This window comes from Molothrus ater, chromosome 9, assembly GCF_012460135.2.
Source record: "Molothrus ater isolate BHLD 08-10-18 breed brown headed cowbird chromosome 9, BPBGC_Mater_1.1, whole genome shotgun sequence".
Taxonomy (NCBI): domain Eukaryota; kingdom Metazoa; phylum Chordata; class Aves; order Passeriformes; family Icteridae; genus Molothrus; species Molothrus ater.
Window position 1 is genome coordinate 14,268,336 of NC_050486.2, and position 16,908 is coordinate 14,285,243.

A 16,908-nucleotide genomic window follows, 5' to 3' on the forward strand; every position below is an offset into this window, starting at 1 on the left:
TTTACACACTTGCAGGAATGGCAACTCCACCACTCCTCTGGGCAGTCTTTTACAATGCTTTACAACCCTTCTGGTGGGAAAAAAATTCCTAATAAATGTGTTACTAATAATCTAAAGCTCCCTTGGTGCAACTTGAGGCCATCTCCTCTTGTCCTCTCATGCTGACAGTTGTTGCTTTATTGTTAAGCCAAACTACACACCAGTGAAAGAAGAGGAGAGGGGCATGAGGCAAATTCTGAAGATTTTTTTTTCTCCAGTTGAGGTTTGAGTTGAAGTTAGTACTGCAAGATACAAGAATCACAGAATGCTGTGAGAAAGAAATGTATCTTTGATACCCTGCTGTCAAACAGGTTCTAAGGTTGTTTTGTGGGGAGAGAAGTAATGCAAGTGGTGTGATGGGTTCAACATTGTGTTGTCAGTGAGTCAGGCTAATAAAGATGTGATCTTCACAATCAGTTAAAAGACAGTGAAGAAGAGAAGAGATACTCCTTTCTCAGTATTGGTAATTCCTCTATTGCCTGCAAATAGCCTGTATTCCTGTTGAAATAAAAAGGGTTTGTGACAAAATTAAGTGAAATTTGGTTTAATAACAGCTCTAGTGGGAAATTGTAAATTGTTAAGAGGTCGGAAATAGGATCTGGATTTGCACAAAGTTGATGCTGTTGATGGCCATGATGCTTTGAAAGAATTTAATGTCAATTTTAGGATGGACAGTTTAGCACAGCAATAAAATCAAAGCCAGACACAATATCTTAGAAATAAGTTTATTAATTTTTTGTGCAGTTTGTGGAGTTACATGCCTTTTTTTAAAGCCCTTAGTATTTCAAAAGCCTTAGTGTCCATTTAGAAATTTAGTATTTGAAAGAAAGAAAAACAAGTTAATTTTGCCTTTGCCCTGTATGTGTAGTGTAGGACTCTTTAGAATTTTGGATATTTTGGGAGAAACTGTGTGGCCACACATTTGCATTTAATCACTATCTTTCCTCTGCTGAGCCTACCCCTAGGAAGTGTTGAAGCACACTGTCTGCCAGAAATGATCCGTCTAAGTTTTCATGCTAATTAAAGCTTTAAAACAAAGTTGACATTAATTCACACTGGCTGTTTCACATTATACAGGACATTTGTGAGTATGTGCTGGTTTAATTTCTGTTTACTAGCTCTCTTTGCAGTAGCCATTTCATTTGCTGGGACTTGTAAAGACAGTTTTTTGTTCAAATTCCATTCTTTGTCCATACAGACATTTAAAAAATTGAGTCACTGATAAACAGTAGGGTTGTATTGTTCAAACTGGCTTGGAATCAAAATACTTCGTGCATTTCTCTACATAATGTAAAATGCCCTGGGTACTTTGTTTTATCACTATTCATGAGAGGGCCTGACCTACCAACTGGTGAGAATTCAATTTTTTTCCCCTGTTTTTGAAGCTTTAGTTTTAACTGTGTATGAATTTGAAGTGTTGAGTTGTAACTACAGAGCTATAATTTTAATCTTTTCTTCTTTGCTTCTGTTTTAATTTTCTATTCTCAAGTCCAGTAAATTCCTGGCTGTGCTCTAAGTCCTGATTGTGATTATACTTACAACACTACTGTTTTTATTGATGTGGCTACCAGCAATTCATTTTTGTAGGTAGACAAGGCATAGCAGCTTTTTTTTGCACTGCCAAGATATCAAGCGTGAATTGTCCATATCAGTTTTTTTGACATGGTTCAAGCATGTTAAAAAAGAAAAAAATAAATCTGGCAGGTGTGAGGAGCCATGGAAGACAAGATTTTTCTTGGCTTGATTCTTTCACTAAGGAAATGGGTAGACCAGTAGCTCTTAATGGGCAGACCAGTAGCTCTTAATGTCTTCCAATGCTCGTTGAACCTTATTGCAAAAGATCAAAATGTGATAAATAGCCTGTAAGCTAAAGTGCATTTTATAGACTGGCCCTAATTATCTACACACAGGTGCAAAGAATTCACTTATTTTCTGTAGTTCTGAAAGTATGGTAAGTGTGTGTGACTGCATATTTAGCTCGACTTCAGTCTCTTTTTTTGAGTACTGGTCAGCAGAGTTTTTTCCTCTTGTTTTTCTACGTCAGCTGTTTCAGATGAAGTGCTCTCATCTAGCACTGGACTTTGTACTGCTGTAGCAGAAAGTAGAGTAGATTAGTTTATCTGGTTGTTTAGGATGTTCTGTTCTCTTCTGAATTCCTGATCTTCAAGGCTCTGCATGTTTGGCTGGATGATCCTCACATACTTGTCTCATGTAACTCTCAAGGAAAAAATAAAAATATGTTCAATTTTAACCTTGACTGATGCTACTAACAGGGTAACTTCATCAGCATAAAGCGATGAAGCCTTCGCAGCAGGCTCACTGATTCTCTGCAGTGCTTGTCCTTGGAGGGCAGAACATTTGGAAGTTGGCAAGGTGTTAGTCTTGTAGTATAAAGCTATGAATGACTGAATTCTCCATTCCCAAAACTGTTCCTGTTCTCTTAGTGGTATTACCACAATAGATCAGGCCTGCTGAAGTCCTTGAACTGACTGTTGAATTATAAAGGAAAAGAGTTGGCAAGGCTGTGCTTGGTGAGGAGAACACTATTCAGGAATTTGCTTTATCCTTGTCAGAATTTGCAGCCTGTTTTGCTTCCCCAGATGCTGCAAATTCTGCTTTTCTTTGGATTTGGAGAAAGGGTATTTGGACAGCATTTATTTTTTTCTAACTAGTGATTTTGAAAACATGATTTGTTGGATAATTTTAATTTGAATTAGTGCTACTTTTTATATTAATACTGTATGTACACTTTAAAAATGAAAAATAATTTTTATCAATTTTTTAATATATCAAGTAAAATAAATATTTTGTATGTTTCCTGTGGGGACTAAAGTGAGTAACACTGGGGTTTTTTGTTTATAAAATTCAATGTAGTTCTTCAAGTATGAAAATATTTGCAAGATTACCAGGAAGAAGACCAGTATCTTGGTTCCCTTTTAAATTTTAGGATAAGATGGGGAGGAATTTTTATAAATGCACAGAATTTTGAAAGGAAAAATAGTTACAGTTTTGTTATAATGCCTGAAACTCTGCTGAGCCTACCCGTAGGAAGTGTTACCTCTTAGTATGAGTTTTGTTTTTAAAAAAACCTGAACCAAAATGTTTGTATGTGGTTGTGTTTCTTTAATAAGAGTAACACAAGTGTGTTGAATTTGGGGTAGTGAATATCTCATTGACTTCTTCCATGCACAGGTTTTTCCAATGGAAGAATTCCTTAGATGTTGCCAATACTTCATGCTTTTTGTCACAGATTTTCCCATTCTCTCTCTTGTTTGTCCTTTTCACACGTGCACCTACAGATCTCTGCTGTCTCAGAGGTGGAGCAGAGCTACCCACTAAAGCTGGGAGATGTTTGTGGTAGAAGGAATGCTGTGTTGGATAAGCAGAGAATAGCGAATGTTATCTGCCTACATTCAGTTTCAAATCCTCTTACCCTTTAACTCCAGGGCTTTGTTCTGTTTTGGCTTGTCTACCTTTTCTTTTTAGCCTTTCTGGCCATTGTTGGGTTCACATTATTCTGTTGTGAAGTTCTGCTTCACCCCTTTGTTCCCATTTGATGCTCACATCCTCTTTCTTTGCTTGGTGGACATAGACCTACAGAACCAAGCTTCACTTCTAGATTTTTATGGGGATTTTGGAAATCTGTCCATGTGGGATCTTCAGAGAGGGAAATGAGGAAAACAGGATGAAATGTTTCAAAAAGAGAGACCATCTCTCCAGTATTAAAGATGAATTAAACCACAGTCCTTCAGCTTCTGAGCAGAGGAACCAAAGTTCCTTATGGGATGAACACAGTTGTATCATCATTTGAAATTAATTGTGGGATCATGACCTTATTGTTAATGAACAACTTGCCAGGTAAACTTGAGCCCAAATCCCTCAAAGCCCCTATCAAAATTTGTCAGTGTTGTTTTTCAAAAAGTTCCTGAAAACTTTTTTTTTCTGGCTGTTTCTTCTTTGAGCAGAGGACACTATATGTGGTGGAAAGTTTCTTGAATTACTCCTTCTGTCACACCCAAAGTTCCTTCCCTGCCTCGGCTGTTTTCTGGTCTCTTTTGTAAGTGTTATGGAGTGCCCTATTCAGTTGTACCAAGGGCTATATTGCTTCCTCATCCTGCCTCCTGTTCATAGGTGAGCATTTGGTTTCATTTCTGTCCCTTTTATGCTCTAAATAGTAGTTAAATGTTACATAGGGGAGCATATTCCTGATGCTTACTTGCCATATCCAATGCAGAGAGGCATCTGATGTGATGAGATTTCTTGAGTGGGCTGAGGGAACTGACAGGGAGGACAATTCTTCCTCCCACTATTGTCTTCTTCAGTGCTAAAATCTTTTATTAGCATTCCTATGCTTCAGTCCAAATACACATTCCTGAAAGATCTATGAGCCAGGTGGAAAACCATACTTTGTGAAAAAAGTGTACCTAGAATTAGATGCATTTCAGATTAATAATGAAGACTTTGATTCTACTGAAGGTAGGTCAGTGGGGTTTTCTTGAACATGCCGTTTTCATTTAGTAAGGTTATATTGATTTTGAACACTTAAAATTTAGTGGCACTGGATTCAGGATAACTGTACAGCAACTGAAGCACTCACTGTAAAGAATTGCCAGCTGAAGATATAAGTCAGCAGCACATACATAAAGGCAACAGCCCATATATAATCCAGTTTGTACTTAGAGTGTCTGTTTTGGATAAGCAATAGTCTTGCTGCCCGACCATTACTTTCATAGAATAGGTCTTGGGATAAAAGATTTAAGAAGGGCTTTGAAGGACAGAGTTTTGTCTTTGGTAGGCCTAAATGTTAAGGAAAATAGAGGAAAAAGAATGGAGATGGCTAGTCTAAGCTTTTGACCAGGTTGTAGAAACTGGTACTGTGTATGGTGCAGAAAGAGAAATTCTTCTGGAAAAGGTAGAAAAAATGGTGTAGATTTTTCTGCTGCAATAGGTTAACTGGAGCAAGTTAGAGGGATCCAGATTGAAGTGGTAAATGTAAATTGCTGCAACATTATCTCTGCTGGGGCATTCTGAACAAATAGGATTGAGATTTTATTTAATCCAAGGAAAAGTACATTGGATCTCTTCTGGAGTTTTAATTACTGGAGTCCCTGCTGTTCCTGTGTGAGCTGCAGGTCATGGCACAGTTAGTCATAGCAGTTTGCACTTGTTTCCACTGGTGTTGGAATGAGTCATGTCCATGGTGCTGTGCAGCTGGAGGCAGAAGGGCGGAATGCCCTCAGGAATGCAGCAGAAGTGCGCGTGTGAAGCAGAAGCTGCTGGGGGATAAAATCAGTGGATCTTTTGCTCTAGTTTGCAGTACAAATAAAATCAGTCTGTGCTGCATACACTGAAACACGCCATGTCCAGCATGCTCCGACTTGCACCTTCATACTTAAGTAGTGTGTATTTCAAACATCTACAGAGATGGAGAGATTTCAAAGACACAAACTGAAGAAGGCATGTGATCCATCTGGTCATTTTACAGCAGTTCTGTCTGTGTTAGCAGCCATGCAACAGCTTGGTACATTTTCAGGGTCTCAGGCTCCCTTTGGAGCTCTGTTGTCTTTACTCAGATTTGGCATTGGCACTATTGGTGTTGGAACTATTGAGAAGATAGTTCTCGTGATTTCTCTTTCAGTGGGGTAGAAAAGAAAATGTCCCCAGGAAAAGTGCCTTTAAAATAAATGGACAAATATATTTTCATGTATCAAATACTGGCAATGTGTCCCAATGTTTTTCCCACAGGTACAGCTATAAAAGTGTGAAGTAGCACAAAGCTCTCTCAGGGCTAATCAGTTTCTAACACTGTAAGAATATTTATATGGGAGTTGAATGATAGGGAAGATTTGGGCAATTTGATGATATTGTTGTGTCTGCACTGACTGCACTGCACTGAAATTCTGTTAAAGTTATCACAGCTAATTTATAATTGTAGCTGATTTTTCTGTGAGGATGCCAAGGGCCTGGAAAATGCAGATGCTTCATACGGCCTAGTGTGTAACTGGTCTGCAGGATTTTTTATAGCAGCAAGAATGAGAGGAGGTCATGTACAACGTTAGAAAGGTCGAGGTTTTCATAGAATCAAACAGCTAAAGATTACAGCATATCTGCTTAAAGATTTTTTATTGAAGCAGTCCTATAGAGAACTATTGGACAAACTGCAGAGTGAAAAACAGATGATGTCTGAGTTACTGAGATTCTGGCTATTCTCTAGCACTCACTGAATTGAATAGTGGATGTTAGGATTGAACATCAGGATTCAGCTTTTCAGTTCCAGCATTGATTGTGATTATGTAAGAATTTTATCAAATATTTTAGAAGAGTGACTAGTTACTAGGATGTTAAGGTTTTCTTTACCCAGTTTTCGTGTTTGGTTGCTCATTGTCTTCAAATCCATGCAGGATTTGAAACTGGCAGTATGACAGTGTTTAGTTTGCCATACCAGAAGTATGATTCAAGTTGCTTACAGTGATTTTTTTTTTCCTTCATTTTAGCTAGTGACTGTTCATGGTGACAACTTCAAAAAGGCTTTTTTTAATCTTTCAATTCTCCCCACACATTTGGCCATTGTTCAGATGTGTTGGGAAGCAGAGAAATAGCACAATAACAGCTGAATTCTGTCCCCCTTTCTCATCTCAGTCAGCTCCAGTTATATTTTGAAGGAGTCCTCATACAATGATTATTCCTATTTTCTGGGAAGTTATGTTGTTTCTCATAGTGGTCAAATGTATCACTACTTGCTCATAGACAGTCAATGCCAACCAGTATGACACCAAACTCTTCATTGTTGCAGCAAATGTTGCTATGGGGAGAAGAAGAGGGAAGCAAAAGAGCCACTTCACGTTTCTTGTTTTCTCACCTTCATCTCTTTCTGGGCTTGCTGAAGCACCACACTTGTTTGCAAGCTCTGTGTATTTTCTTGGCCGTAACAGCAAGAAACCCATACGTGAAAAAAAAAGCACTTAAGAATCTTGATAAGAATCTTGAAACTGGAGTGAAAAGAAATTGAGATCATTTCCAAGGACGACCAGGGACAGATTAAAGGGTTGTATGTCTGCAAGATCAGCCAGCATTGAAAAAGGGGTTGTCAGATGTCAGTCTCTAGAGAGAATGTGTTTCTGGCTAGGAAAAGCCTCAGAATCATGAGGGCTAAGATTCTGGTCAGATATTACTGGAGGAGTGTTTTTGCTTCCACAGATTCCACATAGACCTTGTGTGTGTGGAAGAGGTAACAGAGGGTTTACACTACTCAGGAGAATGCTTTAATTGCATGTAGCAAGTCAGGTTCTTTTTTTCTTCTTTTTTGTTCCTATGATTAAAAACGTGCAGGAAAGGGATTTTGTTTTGACACGAAATGAGTTGATAGCAAGAGGTGGCAGCAATAGCAATACCCAAAATAGGTGTGGGAGTCTGCTTGCATCCCTCTCAGGAAATCCTTTCTGTGGCAGAATGGGTAAAGAGCATGAAGCCAGTACTGTGTGTCCTACTGCACACTTACCTCAGCTTGAGGTCTTCTGAAGACTTCTCTGTTCCAGGGTCATCATTCTGTTATAAATAGGCTTTTTATCTGAGTGGAAGTAGGTCTTATCTGATTATTAGGAAACCAAAATGTACAATAAAATCCAATAATAATAAAACTGTGAGCCCACAGTTTACACAGGACTGGTTGACTTATGTGCACACTCCAATCCATCATAAATGTTGTAGGTAAACAGGTGCAAATGAATACAGCTGTAAAGTCAAGCTTTTTATGAAGACAAACATTAGCATTACTTGAAAGGTAATAAAATCTGATGAAAGATAAGAAAATATTATTGAAACCAACCATCAGTTAAATCGATTCTAAGAGATGGCAGAACCTGCTACTCTCTTTCATCTGATCTGTTAGTCATCTGAAAGTATTAATTTTTTTTCTACAGATCTTCTAATCTAATAAATGAGAATGTGGGTTCATAATTTTTTAAGATTCTTTAAGAGGGAAAATGAAAATAAAGAAACATCATTGCTAACAGAGAGCTGAGATTCAGGAGTTAGTTTTATTTGGTTACCTTCTAGTTATTTGGGCTAACTGCTTAATCTGGTTTTCAGTATGTAATGTGATAGTATTGAGGTGGAGTCAGATGACAGGAAAATGCAGTAGTTAATCTTTACTATTAGTTACTACACATCAATGAAAGTTACCATTCCTTGACAATAACTTCAAAAAATGTGCACAAAGATGAACAAGGGAAGATGGGGGAGAGAGAATAGATCAGCTTGGAGACAGGTATCTGAGATGAACAGTGCTCCAACATAAACATCTTTCTGTACGACTCAGGATGAATAGCAGGGGTTTGTACATTTTGTTGTGGGTCTGCTTACCAGATAAAATACTACAGTTCTTGTGAAGATACTTGTTTCACCATCCATTTCCCAAAGCCAAACATTTTCACAGCACTTCTGTCACATGGATGCTGAAAGGAATGCAGGTCACTACTTCCTCTGCTCTCTTCTGCATGTCCTGCTTTATATACCAGTAAATAAACTGTTTTGTCTTGAAGTTTTTCTACCTCTTTCCTTTTGCTTTGGCTTGATCTGTCCTAGAGAACATTTGCCTGGTAGCAGAAGGTGGAAGGGAGCAGTGGAGTCAGTAGGAAGGCTGTTCTGCAGGAGTGCAGACCATAACAAGACACATTCACTGCCAGAGTAAGCGGGTTTATTCTTTCAGAGTGTGTTGCATAGGCTGTGCTGGTAGACCCTTTGTCCTGAAAGATTCCACAGGCAAGTGAAGAACTAAATTGAGAAGTTTTTCAGTAGCATTTGGTACTGGAACAACTTCCCACTGATCATTTGAATGCTAGAAGAAATCAGGTGTGCTTAATGACTTTGCTGAACTGATTAAAAATGGGATTTTTTTTTCCAGTCAAATTGAAAAGTATTGAGAAGAAAAACGTCTCTTCTGTTTCAAAGCTTTCTTTTCTTTCTCCTTTGTGCTTCACCCCTGTGTTCTCTGCTGTGCTTGTACATGCTTTATGCTCATACAGTTTTCAAGCTGATCCTTCTTTGTATATTGCATAGGAAAAAGTTTCAAATGTTCCAAATTTTATTTCCATTGACTCCAGCTTTTTATTCTTTAAAACATCAGCTGAGAATGCAATTTTACCCTTGATAAATACTGAGATAATATGAAACAGCAATGCATGATACAGCCTGAACAGTAGAGCACCATCATTTTATGGGGAAGGCTCGGTATTCTGGTATTCTGGATTAAAAACTGTTAGAGAACCAGACTAAAATTTGAGTATCAAATAATAACATTGTTTCAGATCATATGCAGTTACATTCCAAACAACATGGGGAATTCAGAGACTGTTTTCTGGATTGATTCATTCCAGTGTAACCCAAATTCTACATTTTTGAAGCTCCTTATTGGGTTTCTAGTGTTACATCTTTGCAACAGCTACCACAAAAAAGGATCCTGTTTCTAAATTTATAGAGATCTGTTGTCCATGTGGCAAACCAGATTGCTGTAACAAGTGCCTGATCCCTCTCTAAGTTTGCACGGTTTTCATTGTGCCTGCTTTATGTTTGTAGTTAAGGGCAGTACCATGTGTGTCATCCCAGCTTCTTAGAAAACATCCAGTCATGTCCTGCAAACTGTTAATCTGCTAGTTCTCAAATAGAAACAAATATACAAAATGCTCTGAAATAGAAATAAAAATAAACATGTATTTTATGGAGAGTTGTAACAGTGCAAGGCTCTTCAGTTAGGCTTCTGTGCCCTTTGCCATCTGTCTGTATAGAAAACCTATGATGAGATTTTTATTTTTAGATTAGGGCAATGACTTGATTATCTGATGTTCAAATAATTGTGATGCTGAAATTATGATTATTTTGAGAAGTACTTCTTTGTATGTATAGAAAGTGAATGTAGTACTTTCCACTTCCTCTGAGCAGTGCCCTCCCCTGTGCTATCAGAGGCAGTAGCTTACATAGAAAGACATAAAAGCAAAGAAATAAATTCAAAAGCCATTGAGAGAGCTCTCTTTAAATTTATTTCAGATATTTTGAGTGGCAAGTAAGTATTCCAGCCATCTGTTGAAATATCAAGATTTCTTTTTTTTTTCCTTAAAATGGTGTAATTAATTTTATTTCTCAAATTAAGTACTATTAAGGACACTACATGTCCTTCTAGAAGAAACCAGTGATCTATATATTTGTTAAAAATGAGATAGTGTAGGCTATAAAGCTTTAACACACAAGTTTTAACAAGGATTTTAATGTGACCTAGCAGCATATTGCTCATATTAATGCATCTCTTCAGTATGAGGCTATATTTGGACTTACCATTTTTTTGTTTGTTTTTTCTCTCTGTCCTTCTCTCCTGGCACCATTTCCTTACAGAGATCAGAATATTCTGGATCCTACGTTGGAATATGTCAAGGTAAGGTACTGTTTCTTGCCCTCAAAATATTTGATTTGGTCTATACCCAGCACTGATAGAGCATTTCCAGTTATTTGTAGGTACATAGTGCAGCCATCTGTCTTTTGGTACAGAGAAGTTAAATATGAATGTCAAACTGTATTCTTACAACTTCAGTGAAATACTTGTGGGCATTGTACTTGGGGTGTAGGTTGCATTTTTACATGGGGCTTCTTTACAGGTACATGGTGACTGCCTAAATTCTTGCTTTGGTTAAAAGAAGATTAAAAGAAGTTGTATTTTTTGCTTATGGATTTCTGGGGAAGTAAAGAAACACATCTGAAACTATAATAAAAATGTCAAATTTAGGTTTACAGTTTTAGCACTATACTTACTAAAATTATAGGTAAAAATTCACTTCTGGTCCAAGAAGTGGCTGCCATAGGAGACTCTCAGAACAGCTGCTGGATTTCTGCTCTGAGCAGGTAGTTCAGTGTTGGGAGGTCCCTGGCCTCAATCGCAGCCTGGAGTTGGGATATGGTAGAGAAGGTCAAAAGCCTTCTCAAGAGTGCTGTGGAAGAGGGGATGCCAGAGGCATCGAAGTGGTGGACATGTTAATTGCTGTATTTAATGTACGCTCTCGCACTGTGCTGTACCGAGTATGCTGTTACAGTTTTAACAAAATGTGACTGAGTGGAAGGCAGAGGTATCATGTGCCAGTTCATCAATATGTGTCTTGTCTTGTTTCAGCAAGTTCTGTATTATAAATGTGGTTTCTGGGCTTTTCAACTTTCCTGGTAGAAGCTTGTCTTGGACTCTTGTCAGTAGCAGTGGTGCTAAGCTTAGTTATTAAAACTTTGATGTTGAGGAGGAAAGCCTGGGGAAAAGAGACTTATAAGGGAGAACACAAGGGTTACCAATCTCTTCCCCTTCCTTTTTCAGTTTTTCCTGTCTATATCCTTACCTTTAGTGAACTTCGAGTTTGGATCCTAGTTCAGTGGTTTTATAAGAGGAATTCTAGACAAGAAATCTCAAACTACAACTTTGAAAAATATGCAGAAGTTGCTTTCTTATAAATATAACTCCCCAAAACATTTTTCTTGTCTGTAAAAGTCTCGGTTACTAATAAAACTGCTTCTAAAAATGTGTTCTTACACAGAAATCAGTCAATCATAAATAAAGGAGGTCTCTCATCAGTTGCCTCTAACTTTTTTTATCAGTTAACCTTAGCTGTAAAAATTGTGGGTGAATTCATACCAACAGGATTTTGGACTCCCTTTGTTGGCTTCAGTTTTACCAAGTATATGTTCATTGTTTTCTGTAACTGGCAGTATAGTAACTGTTACAAATTTTCCAGATCCTCAAATACATTATGGTGGCAGGTATAAACTGCCAAACACTAACCTTCTCAAGCTGAGAAAATGGATTTCTGCAGCAACGTTTATACCACCATTGCCATTTGCACAGGTCTCTTTGGTGTGTAATCTGCACATATGTAGTTTGAGCTAGCAGGTAGGCTTTGACAGACATTGCTTAAGTAGTAAAAAAATACCTTGAAATGAAAAAGGGATAGTAAGAGAAGAGGGAGAAAACAGCAGGAGTACTTTTGGGAGTTGTATTTTGCTGGTTCAGGATATGAAAGTTCTGAGTAGCACATTTATATTTTCTGGTGCACAGGAAAATATAGTTAGTGTTGTTTCAACAGAGAAGTGTTGATTTACTGAATGAAAACACATATAAACTTGGGTATGAAGCATATGTGATGTATCTCTCATACAAAAAAAACTCACACTAGAACTAATTGTACATGGTAATTGTGAAGTCTTGATAATGATTCTTGTTTCTCTCATGTTGCTATTCAGGCTGGAAAAAGAAGAGAGACTTTGGATTAATTTGCCTTGAAAGAATTACATTATGGTGAAAGCAATACATGGCACAAATTTAAGTTGTGTTAGGGTAGTTCGGCTGCTGGCAATTCTACCCAAGAGTTCCAGTCCCAAGCAAATTGTACTGTGTCAGGGCCCTGAGGGCACTAATTGTTCTCAGGTGTCCTGGCCAGCCTCACTTGGGATTTCACCCACACCCACTTTATCAGGCTGCACAGTCATACCTACTCTTCTTCAAGACAAACAGCTAGTTTTAAACTAGCTGGATTTAAAAAGCAGTTTTACAGAAAGACCTGGGCACGGACCAGTGTGCTGCTTTTGGTTGTGTGCTGGTTCACAGTGAGAACATCATCATGTCTGTTGTGGCCATAGTGACTACAAGCAGATAGACTGATGGTAAACTTCAGAGCTGAGTGTAGCACTTTGCTTTTTAACAAACCTTTCCTTGCTGAAATCAGGTGACTGAAAGTAGTATAAATAAATCCTTGTATTCAGAAATAGTCTGAACAGAGGAAAGGCAAAATAAATTGGTTTTTTCTGCTGTTTTATTCTGTTCAAGATGCAAGACAGAAAATACTTATCATAATTTTTTTAAGACAATGTTCTCTATAGATGAACTGTGGTGTCTAATTCTCTAAATTACATTGCTCACAAGTTGAAGTTTACTATGTCTTGAATATTGCTGTATTAGTTCATTCAAGATATAAAGAGAGCTAATTATGCAAAAGCAAGTTCTAAGGGGGGATGAAAAATGTACTCATTTGCTGGAGTCTGAGTAGACTGAAGTGTCCATATGGCTTCAACTCTTCCTTTGTATTCACAGTGCTGCTGGAACCATGGTCACAGTTAAATGGCTCTTTCAAAAAAACCCTTTTATGGTAGAAGTGAAAACAGGCCAGACTGCTTTGAGTTAGGCTGCTACCCAATTCATGAAAGAGATTCAGGGACACAATAGCACGTTGTACATTCTGTGAGATTTTTACAAGTTTTATGAACCAAATAATAGATCCATTGGTAGCCTCTACAGGTTCTTCCCACACCCTGAGCCTGCACATCCACAGAACAGATTCCTGCAGTAAGGGAGAAAGAATCAAGTGCTGGCAGATTAGAGTGTGTCAGAGAGCTTTTTGTGAGTCATTTTGATCAAATTCATGTGAACCAAAGATAGCTTTCTGTCCCATTCCTATTCACTAGAAATACTTCAGGATCTTTTTATAGAAATCTGTGCTGTAATCATTGAAGCTGTATCAGGGTGAAAAGAAAAAAAAGAGAGATTTCTTTCTTCCTATCAGGGAAACCTTTCAAGCATTTCCTCTGGAAATACTGCTTAATAATTACAGAAATACATATCAGCAGTGAGTTGATAAATATTACTATGGCCTGAAAATTTGGAGTTATATTTTATTCCATTAGTGGAAAATGTGCAGAATTTATGACTGTCTGCTCAGCCTGGTCATGAGGGAAGTTTATATTTAGATTCAGACTGGAAAAAACTGTTGCTGGTTTAAGGAAGTTCCAGCTGCAGAAAAAGAGTTTCTTGTGGACTTCTGTTGAAGGATTCTTGTTTGTCTCAGCCTCACAGTATTAATTTTTTCCCTATTTTTACTCTTCCTTGATTTTGTTAGAAAACAAACTGTGATAGAAATTACTGTCATTCATCATGGATTTGGTTAGTGCAACTGAAAATAAAATTCTGATGACATTCCAGTGTGTTATCATTATCTCTAGCTTTGCAAAATAGGACAGTATTTTGTGGATTTAATTCAGCTTCAGGGAACTTATATCAAGCTATGAGATTTATTGATGAAGTTTGTATAGCTAATTGCACAAATTCAGTATATTGTGGATGCCAATCCAATGTAGGCCTGGGTGTTTGACTCTCACAGTTTTACTCGCTGAAGGTACTACGGTAAGAGTGTGATCAAAAGTAAAGTTTATATGTGTGTATGTAAGTTCAGGAAAGTTTAGGAAAAAATCTGTGTCAGCATGACAAGTAGCCACAGTTTGGGAAATAATTTTTCCTGATGACAGTGAAATTTCCTTGCAAGGAGCCTTTTTTTAGACATGGAAATATATCAGAGAAATCCCCACCTCAGTGGAACCCTTGCCAAGTGCAGTGCATTGCTCTCTGCTGTGTGTCACATCCTGCAGAGACTTGCCTGCTGCAATGCGAGCTGGGGCTTGTGAGCACAACATTTGTTGGGTTTCTGTCTTGGCTGACAGCATTAAGTAACAGAGCTGGAGGAATGCCTGCACTAAGGCACCACATGATCAGGAGGTTCTTTTTGAGTCTCTAGGGTGGTTTAAGGACTTCTTTTCCACACATTTTGCAACTGCAGCAAGGACAACAGTATCACAGAAGGTGCAGTTATCAGATGGAATGTGGTTTTTTGAGGAGAGAAGCAGTATGCCCATGTGGCCAACTTGGACTTTACACATCTCTGTCACTACGGATTTGTCATCTGACTCAAAGATCATCAGTGATGTCAGTAAGGCTTCAGACAGACACATTTCCTCTTTTTTTATGTTTCTCTGCATAGCAGGAACAGAAGCTTCACAAACACTCCACAGCAGTTGCTTCTTGTATGTAAGCTGTGTGATTCAGACATAAAAGATTCTGTTAGAGCCAATCTAATATTAAATGCACGTAATTTTCGGTCTCAATGAAACCTTCGGTTTGATTTTTGAAGGGTGGTTGCTGGTTTTGCACTGCCCTCTGCTGGAAAAGAAACACTTGACTGGATATTTTTAATCGTGTCATGGTTATTCAAATCACATTTCATAATAATTTCTTTTTAACTCTCGTAGGACCCTGACTGTTGGAAATTGGTTGCTTTTTCTCAAGAGGCACAGAATCAGAAATGGGGGTGGGGTGGGGTGGATTTTCCCTCTTCTCCTTGTCATCAAGTTATAGAAGTAGGTCCAAGAGGGTGCCCGTGAGATTGTCAGAATAGATGTTCTGAGGGCAACTATTTATTTAAGTATGTATGATAATTGTTCCTAAAACAATTTCATCAGCCCAGGAAAAAATTTTAAAAAAGGACTTAAGGAGTTATATATATTGTTGCAATTCAGCAGCTCGAAAGTATTTAATTACCCTGAAATCATGGTGGGAATCTTGCCCTGTTCTTTTGGAGTTAAAGAAAAATTCTCTTATTTGATATGATGCAGTTATTCATAATTAGTGGTGTAATACAATACCCAAGTTTCAGTATTTTCTCATGTTGAATTTTGTTTGACCAACAGGCTGGTCTCTGGAAATAAGATTGTTTCAGCAGTTCTGTAATGTGTTGGCTGCAAAGAGATGAATAAAATGTAAGCTGTGCTTGCCGTGAATTATGCAGGAATTATGATTCTGCAGCTCTGCACGACAATGCACTTTCAGTCTACTGTCCTACTTCATGTTTCCCTAGAACACTGAACCCCAAGTTAGCCTGTTCCTGTTAGGAGCTACTTGCTCTTTCCCAGCCCCCATTTCCTGAATGGCCTGGCTAGCTCTAAGAGCTGGGTTTTTCTGTGGTTGGTGGGGTTTGTGGGTTCTCTTGGTTGGTTGAGGTTTTGGGGTTTTGTAGATCAGGGGTCAGGGAAGTTAGTGTACTGTGAGAAGGAATTTTTTTTTTCTTTGTAAATGATAATCCTTTTATTAATTGAGTCAAGTGGATAGTGGCTTTCTAATTATTCTGGCCTTCATTATGAAGTCTTTTAGCAGTACATTCCCCTTTCTTGATGCTGAAACGGAGTTTGGGATATTTTGCTTATGGGAACATCTTCTGTAATGCTGAGGGTGCTTTAGTAAATATAAAATGCTGATAATTCTTAGAGCAGCAAGCATCTTTGTGCATGTTAATGGTTAATCTTACATGTTATCTTACCATGCATTTGACCCAGTTAATGTCTGTATTCTACTTCTTCTGTTATTACTCATTAACTCTCAAGTGATGTCTGGTCTAGAGTCCTCAAAAAACAATACATGCACTGATATTTGGGTTGAAAACTATAAAATCACTTTGCTCTAAGTTCCTTGGCACCAATAGTAACACTGGTGGCAGTAGCTACTTAGTTGAACTTGCCAGTACCTTTGTTAGAGGATCAGTGACTACTATCAGGTCTTACTCACAGATGAGAAACATAAGCTGGAAAGGTCTGAATCTGAAACATGGGATAGAAGTCCTGGGGTACAAAATACTGGTCTTATTTTATTTCCAGTGATCTTGTGAAACTTGTTTTTAAACTAATTACCTGTTTTCTCCAAAATATTAATCCCAGTGGCTCTCAAATGCTGAGAGTTATCACAGAACGGTTTGGGTTAGCAGGGGACTTAGTTACAATCCCCTGCCTTGTGCAGGGACACCTTTCACTAAACCAGATTTCTCAGGGCCCCATCCACCCCTGGCCTTTTGATAATATATCCAAGTCAAAATGTCAGTGAAAGCAAATACGGGTACGTGGTGATGTGCATTTACTTGTCAAAGAAAGAGAAGAAAAAAGGGGTCTGGTTTATAGCTTTCATCTTTTTGAAGATGGACTAATAGCAAAAGCTGTCAGCTGTTCATATTTAACTCTATGCAACACCTTACTGTT

The 16,908-nt window shown here is 38.0% G+C and overlaps 1 protein-coding gene across 1 annotated transcript in view; it reads left to right on the forward strand.

The window, feature by feature from the left end:
* BCAR3 (BCAR3 adaptor protein, NSP family member) overlaps positions 1 to 16,908 on the forward strand; it is a 92,556-nt gene that overhangs the window by 37,242 nt on the left and 38,406 nt on the right. Inside the window, 1 exon segment of the mRNA XM_054515753.1 lies at positions 10,423 to 10,462. Coding sequence (XP_054371728.1) covers positions 10,423 to 10,462 — 40 coding nt within the window.